This window comes from Buceros rhinoceros, unplaced genomic scaffold, assembly GCF_000710305.1.
Source record: "Buceros rhinoceros silvestris isolate BGI_N320 unplaced genomic scaffold, ASM71030v1 scaffold3974, whole genome shotgun sequence".
Lineage (NCBI taxonomy): Eukaryota > Metazoa > Chordata > Aves > Bucerotiformes > Bucerotidae > Buceros > Buceros rhinoceros.
In genome coordinates, this window is record NW_010409885.1 from 78,798 (window position 1) to 86,632 (window position 7,835).

At 46.2% G+C, this 7,835-nt stretch overlaps 1 protein-coding gene across 1 annotated transcript in view; it reads right to left on the bottom strand.

Moving 5' to 3' along the window:
- OC90 (otoconin 90) overlaps positions 1-7,835 on the bottom strand; it is an 18,586-nt gene that overhangs the window by 6,997 nt on the left and 3,754 nt on the right. The window contains exons 3-7 of the mRNA XM_010135371.1: positions 7,511-7,570; positions 7,078-7,252; positions 5,099-5,211; positions 3,676-3,804; positions 1,527-1,583 (exon numbers count right to left, since the gene is read on the bottom strand). Coding sequence (XP_010133673.1) covers positions 1,527-1,583; positions 3,676-3,804; positions 5,099-5,211; positions 7,078-7,252; positions 7,511-7,570 — 534 coding nt within the window. The remainder of the gene's footprint in view (positions 1-1,526; positions 1,584-3,675; positions 3,805-5,098; positions 5,212-7,077; positions 7,253-7,510; positions 7,571-7,835) is intronic.

The window sequence follows — 7,835 nt, forward strand, 5'->3', positions numbered from 1 at the left end:
TCCTGCTGACCTGATGGTATCTGTGATTTGTCTTCAGCTTCCTGAAATTCCTAACACGGGTTTATATCCCTTGGCAGTATTTTGAGCCTTCGGATGAACTACGCCTCGTGAAAGAGCATGGTTACTTGTTTTTTCAGGAAGTTAAAGATGGCCACGGATGTGCAAATACTGGTGCTCTCACTCCTTCAGGAGTTCTCAGTTTTCTGTTAGCAAGCCTCCCAGAAGAAGCTAGAAACACGTGAACCACCACTGGAGCTGTTGTTAGGTGAGAACAAGGAATAGCTGGTAGAAAACCTGCCTTGATCGTACAGCAGAAGTGTGAAGGAAGAGCCAGCACTTACATTCAGCATAAAACCTTTTCAGGCAGGTAGCCTTGTGCATGTGGCGCTTTTAAAAAAGTAAAAACGCCTGTTGAAGTCTGAAGTATTGGGAAAAAAAGAGGTAAAAAATTCCATATGGTTTTTCATGATTCCAGATTCGCCCTTAGGGCAATGGCTCTCTTCGAGGAACCCAGAGGGGCACGCTACAGCTTGAAACTGCGTTCTTAAGCTCTCAAAAAGTGCAGCTTTCCACCTCTCCCCACTCCCACAAAATAATTCCTGGTTTTCTCTGGGTTGAGCAGTGTCTTGGTCGCACCCATCCAGTGCAGACTGCCCGTGTGCTTGGCGCGTACGGGGTGTCTGCACAGGACAGCGCGGCTTTGTTTGTGAGGGGGCCACACTGCAAGAGTGCATCAGTTAAGCTGGGTAATGGATGGTCCAAGACCGGTCTTCTCCTCTATTGCACTGCTGCCTGAGTGGGCCCCCAATTACTAGGCGCGCCCTCCCAAAGCCACCCTGGGCTGTGGATGACCTCTGGCCATGCAGTGCACACATGAAGGCAGGAAGAGAATAGTTTTCTCATGAGGTTTTGCAAGCACCCATTGCTGAAGAGGAGAGCTATGGCTTGTAGCAGGTAAAAATGAAGATTGTCAGAAGAACCTCTTGGTCTCATGTTTTAGGAACTCAAGAGGCACTGGAGTGAGAGGGACTTCAGCCTGGGTTTCTGTTGCAAGTGAATGACCCAGCAAACTGCTGGCTCGTTTGAAACAAACCACGCTCAGCGTTTCCTCATCCCACCGCTGGATCTTCCTTAATTAGATGTCTCTTTAAGGACAACGGACATGCAGCTGGCTGCGGCGCCGGTGGTTGGCACCCACGCAGCACGTCCCTGCCAAGCAGCTCACTGCTGCACCATGTGTTCCCAGGGAAGAAAAGGTCTGGTTGGATGGGAGCAGGTTTTGTCGCAGAGTGCTCATTCTCTGCCCCTGGGAAACTTACTGCAAACACTGGTTAAGCTCATCACATGCCCAAATTGAAAACTGGCGCCTTCTCATCCAGTCTTGGATTCAATCACTGAAACGTTATATCTGCTTTTCTACCAGTCTTTGTAGAAGGGCAGAAAGAAAGCAAACAGCTCATTCTTGTATTTAATTCCCTCAGCTTTCGAGAACTGAAAACAGTGCTCACTGCACTGTGATTGCAAACCTTCCTCCAGGGATGCGGTCGCAGCCTGCGTTTTCTCAGCCCCATGATGAAGGAACTCTGCAAAATAAAAGCATTCTTAGTGCAGAGCCATGCCTGAGAACGCTCGTTAGACTGGATCTTCACATAACAGAGGCAGAGGCAGCAGAAGGGAACTCAGTTCTAAATACTGGACTTTTTGTACAGTTACATAAATACAGCAAATACAAACCTAATTACTGATAATTATGGTAACAGTTAAACTGTTATACTGGTAACAGTATTAAAACTCTGCCTTAATATTTACATACTCCTGATACTAAATTATTCTCAGCAACATAGCGTAGAGTAATAAAAAAATCCCTCAGTCTCTGTCATAAAGAGTTTCCCCCTAAACACGGGAAATTGTCTGGCAATCAGCAATTTTGACATCTCCGTTTCAGCAGACACCTGAACACGTGGCCTGTAGCGGCACTAAACCATGACACAGAAGACGCGAGTGTCTGGACCCGGGCACTTGGCAGGGAACCTTGTTTAAGCAGGGCCTTAAACGTGCGTGCAAACAACAAGGAGCCATCTGAGACCATTTTGAAGTTGCTTTTAGTGCGTTTCTTCTTACATTATTTCTAAATGAGATGATTGTTTGCTGAATTCCTTCTCAGAAAAGAAGAGCTGTTGGGCTGACATTTTCCTGTGCACCTGTGTAAAATCTCGTCATAAAAGAAGTGCCTTAGTTTATCAGGCTCTTTGCTCTTCCTTTTGTATTTTGAAACCTTGCTAAAACTTCTCTCTGCTGCTCGGAAAGGAATTCATACCTCCCCAAACACTCATTTATCTGAGCATGATTTAATATACTCCAGTCGAAGAATTCCATAGGTAAGGACGTACCCTCCACGCGAAGCGGTGCCATCTCTCTCGTGCTGGTTGTTTCTGAAAAGGAGAAAGCTCTCTCTTAGACTAAAGCATGAGCAGGGGGGTTATCACTGTTGAATCCAAAGAGTAATTGGAGATCATTGCATTTATTCCTGATAAGGCAAAGCTTTAGGCAAATAGATCCCCATTTCATTCAACTTTTTCTCTGTAATAAAGACTTGACCAAAATCCTTTTCCTAGAAAGCTGTCAAATAGGATTTTTTTTTTTTTTTTTTTTTTTTTTTTTTTTTTTTTTTTTTTTTTTTTTTTTTTTTTCCAAAGGCTGCACAGGACAGAGTGGCTACACAGAAAGATAACAGCATGAGCCAACACTAAATAAAAGTGTTTCATTCAAAGGAATTTTTTTCTATTAAGAAATATAATCAGTAGCCTAGAATTATTGGAGATACTCGGTGAGCTAAAATTGAGTCTGTTTCTGTCAGCAGTGTTAAAACCAGCACAACTTTGCTGTTAGCACCTAATGATTTCCCCTTTATTTGTGACCTGCTGGAACTGCCGTAATTTATTTTAGAGCCATCTGATCCCGGTGAAAGACCACTGGCTTACCCAAAACATTTTGATTCTTGGCTTTGATGCAAACTTTCCTGTGGCATTTTCTTTTCCCTTCCAAGATGGAAACCAAGTCACAGAGCAGAGGGGGGTCTTTTTTCCCTTTCCAGCTGTTTTTTGCATGATTTAAGGGGAAATTTGAGCTAGTAATATGTTCAGTTTGTCATTCCTGCCAGTGACCTCAGTGGGTCAGTGAACACCCCGAGTATCCCCCGTCCATTCAGGCAGCCGAGAGCCTCACAGGGTTGGTAGGAGCCTCCTGAAAAAAAAAATTCTGTCTATCTAACTGCAATTTCCCTGTTGTGGTCCCATCTCTTGCCTCTTGCCCTGTCCCTGTGCACCTCCAGGGAGAGTTTGATCCACCTTCTCTACACACCCTGCTAGGTATTAAGGACAGCACAAAGATCTCCCCTGAGCCTCCTCCTCTGTCATCCTGAGCTCCAGACCCCTCACCACCTTAGTAACCTCTCCGGGACTTGCTCCAGGATGGCAATTAGTCTGCTCCCTTATTCCCTCCTGGTGTTCACCCGAGTAGAGTAGATGGGAAGGACACGTGAAACGGAGAGTAGGACAGCCTGCCAGCCCGAGTGCCGGAGAGCCCCCAGCTACGGCTTCGTTCTTGTCGGGTCGAATTTGATGCCAGGGGAAAAATGCGGCAGGAGGAGGCAGCCCATCAGATGTGTGTTATTACCTGTAACCGGAGAGGGACAGGAGGAGACATCCAGCCGGTTCAAGGAGGAGTTAATAGGTGCCTTCACAAAGCACTCAATGGCGTCTTTGTCGCAGTTGCAGAGGAACAGTTCACAGGGATCCCCAGACTCTGGAAACAAAATAAAAATCCGAACAAGGTACTGTTGAAATATCTTCTCCTGCTGTGACCTCCCTGCAAGGCTTGTGTCTGTATTCCTTAGTGCAAACCTATCTAGACGGTGCTTCTTCAGCTTTAAACACAGTCGAGTGGCACGGTCCAGCACAGCTGGTTTGGGAAACACCGCCCAGTGTGTCCTGGCACGCAGGCAGCAGACTCCTCGTCTGTGCAGTGAGGGGACAGGGCAGTGCTTCGCCGCCTTTTGTTTTTCCCATGGCAAATTAATCCCAGCTGATATGGACACCCCACAGATGCCGTTAAAACATTCCTCCTGTCCTCAGTAAGACGTAGTCCCCAAGCCAAGCCTTTCATGTGAGATGTGTGTTGCTCTTTATAAAGGACGTGAAATGATTTCCCATGAAATACTTTTCCAATCTCCTACCTTTCTGGGTTTTTATTGTTCAAAAAAAAAAGACCTTTCAGAGCTGTCACACTTACGCTTCACATTTTTGATAGGGACTGATTTTTTTTTCTTCCCTTTTTTGAGTTTTTAAAAATTCTTTCTGATTATTAAGCACAGAAAGAGCTAAAAAGGCACTTGGACTATTATAGATTGGCCTAAATAGCAAAAATGGTTTTAATTTGAAATGAGAGAAGAAAACTGGGTGAAATTGCTGCTTAAACAAGCTGTAAGGGAATTAGTTTGGGGATTCTGCTCCTCTTTGCTGATATCCTCAAATCATATTCTAACATATAGGCTTTTCTGAGAGTTAATACTTGCTGGAAAATCACATTAGACCTGATGAGGTACTCAAGAGCCCCGCTCCACACTCGCCAGGACCGTGGCAGTTCTGCTCCTGTTACGCTGGCACGGCCTCTGCCCTCGCTGTTGGTACATTCTATCTGAGAAGGGTGTATGACCCCGTGGACAAAAAATCACATGTGTAAAAACCAGGCCTTGAAGGTGTTTTTCAGGTCTTTCCCCAGCATCTGCTGCATTTCTGATGTGTGGAGATACGTTACGCAACGCTTCGAGGGCCTGCAAAGTCAGGGAAATCTCAGCAAGAGGCTCCCTGTTAGAGGAGCCCTGGCAAGTTTCTAGTTATTTGAGTCCCATTTTCCTGCCTCGCTGGGCTTTGATGCCTCTGTCTATTCTTATTTCCGTTAACCTCTGAGCAGAACACTTGAAATCCCCATGTGGAGGTGGCTTCTGCTTAATTTATCTATGACTTTTGTTAGATAGACCAGGAACTTCTTGGTCATGGTGGGGCTCCACTCCTACGCTCCTGCGGTACGTTAATCTCACCACAGCTCAGGTTTTCAGTCGAGCAGCTGATGTCTGTGGAAATCTTTGAGGGATCCCATGTGCACTCCATCTCCATTGCTTCCTCATAGCATTTGCGGTGCTGGAAACAGCAGCTTGAAAGTGAAATAACACAAAGTTCACACAATTTTGTTTCAGATCAAGACCAGACTGCAATGCTTTCATGCTGCTCTCACACAAAAAAACAAGATTCCAGAAGAGGAAAAGAGGTCCGCAGTGCGGTCTCTAGGCACAAGGAAGGCTGAGTGCTGCTTTTTCCTACGTCAGTGTAGAGGGGTAAGCACAGCTGGATGCAAAACTCCGTGGTGGGAGCAGGTCTGCATGTTGTGGGAGACCACACTGAGATTTCTTTCCTTCTGCGGTACCTGATTCCTACAGCTCAGCTCTAGAGGTCTCGGCTGCACTCCTGCCCCAACCCTTCTCTCTGCAGACTTGGAGAACCACAGAGGACCTGCACTCATAGGGCCTGATGTCTCTGCAACGCCTTGTGACTCCGTGTCTCATTCAGACTGTATAAATACGTGCACTTTCATCCTCTGTTTCTGGTACTTAATCTTGTTTGCCACAATCTGTTTTATAACCCACCGTTTAGCCATGGGAAGGGATCGTGAAATATTTTTCTCACACTGGAGTGAAGCAGCTTTCTCCTACTACCACACAACAAGGACAGTTAGAAACTTTGCATTTTCCCACCCCCCTGCTCGCATGCAAGCCCCAAATCCCCGCATGACCACTTCAGCTGTGAACAGATGACAAGTCGACTGAAAGAAGCAGCTTTTCGTCAATCCTCTCTTCTCTTCAGCTGTTTCTGAGCAGGCAAGCTGTCCACTCTTACAGCAACATCTGTGTGCACTGACATCAGCTACAAATGAAACACCAGTAAACGCTCGGTCATCATTTACCCCCTGTAAAATTGTTATGTAGATTAAGCAGGGACTTGCTGTTAGATCAGATTGCGATATCCTCGTTTCAGAGGAACGGACCCAGAACACGGGTCTGTTACTGACTTGCCTTTGGTCTTGACTGTGCCGAATGTGAGGAGGATGCTAACACGTAAAACCAGCATCTGCTGCCAGGAAGGGTTAGCTCATGATCGTGGTGCAAGGAGTTAACTTCAATTAAACTCATGTGGGATTAATGTTAAAGACACCGCCCACGGCCCTCCGTATGCGCTGAACCCACAGGAGGACACAAGCACTGCTGCCGGGACCAGAGCAGGGAGCAAACACCTGCCCCTTGCGGGCTCCCTTCGTTTAGGAAGCATTTAATATTTAATCTCTTACTAGATTAATAAATAATTACTACAATCTTCACAAGCAGGGAAGCATTCTGAGACCTAAGTGCGATCAGACTTTTGACTTGGTGATGGAGATCAGTGATGCTCAGGCTGCCAGCAGCATACGGGCTCGTGAATAACGGCATTATCCCAGCTGAGGAAGAGTCAAAGCCTAATTTCTTGCGCTCCAGTGTCTCTGCTGCCTGTTAGTGGTTTTGCTCCCTGGTCTGGGAGACTGCAGGGGTGTACTGAGGAAAGGTGAGGGCAAATACCATCTGGCAGAGAAGCCAACAGAGACTCCAAGCTATGAGAAAAAAGCAGCAAGTGTATCATCATGTGCTGTAGATTATGACCACCTTCACTTCACCTGCTTCCAAGCCACGCCGTAAGGTAACCGGTATGGGGTGCTGGTCCAGTTCACCAGCGGGTAGGAGTAACATGGGACTGGGCTGATAAACCAGAGCTGAACTTATCTTTTATAGGTCATATCAGATATTTAGGTTGCGAGTGATGGCTAGATTAAACAGAGCTGGATGATGTGGGACTTACCCTCTGAATAAATCTTCTATTTTTTTTACAACTACCCTTAAATCATTTAGGCAAGTGTTATGCCTTGGCTCATCAGTGCATGAGGGCACTGACAGCCAGGCAGGGTGGAAGAGGACATCTCATGGATACGACTTACTCATCAGCTTCATCCACTGGGAGCCCTTCCATCTCAAACCGGCAAGAGCAACCGTAGTCTTCAAAATCCCTGGGACAAAAACCAGTAACACACTTCATTTTGTTCACAAAGCTGAGCAGGGCAGGGAGGTTAGTAAAGATGGACTGTAACCAGGTGAAGTGAGAACCCAGGCAGTCTGCAAAGAGAACAGCCATCAAAACATGGTAACTGGAGGTGAGCCAGGTGTGGGTCACACCTGGGTGACAGTCGCGTGAACACAGAGCCTAAACTAGCCACTAACACAGGGACATCGAGCAATGCTTGACACTCAGCAGTATTTAGTATTTTAATAGTCTTTGGGGAAATCTACAGCCTCAAAAATCCCTTTTCAGTACACACAAAATCAATCTCCGCGGGATTTCTATGCTCAGGTACAACCGGAACACATACTCACCGAAAAATAATGCAACGCTTTCCACGTTTTGAAAGACTCCATTGAAGAATGTGGCATTGCCTAAATGAAAAAATAAACAGACCACACCTCTTTTTAAAAAATTAAATGACAAGAACCATCCCCAGACTGCCCCGGTCTTGCCTCAGTTGTCGAACCATGTGGAGAGAGGAGTTGCCAGCTCTTTGCTACCAGCACGCTTCCCTGCGATGCTTCTGGAGTGTGAGTGACTCCCCACTGCCATGCAATATTGTAGAAAGAAAAGAGTAAGGCATTCTTAATCAGGATTCTTTCAGGTGCGTTAAGAAGCTCTGGCAGGCATGCTGGC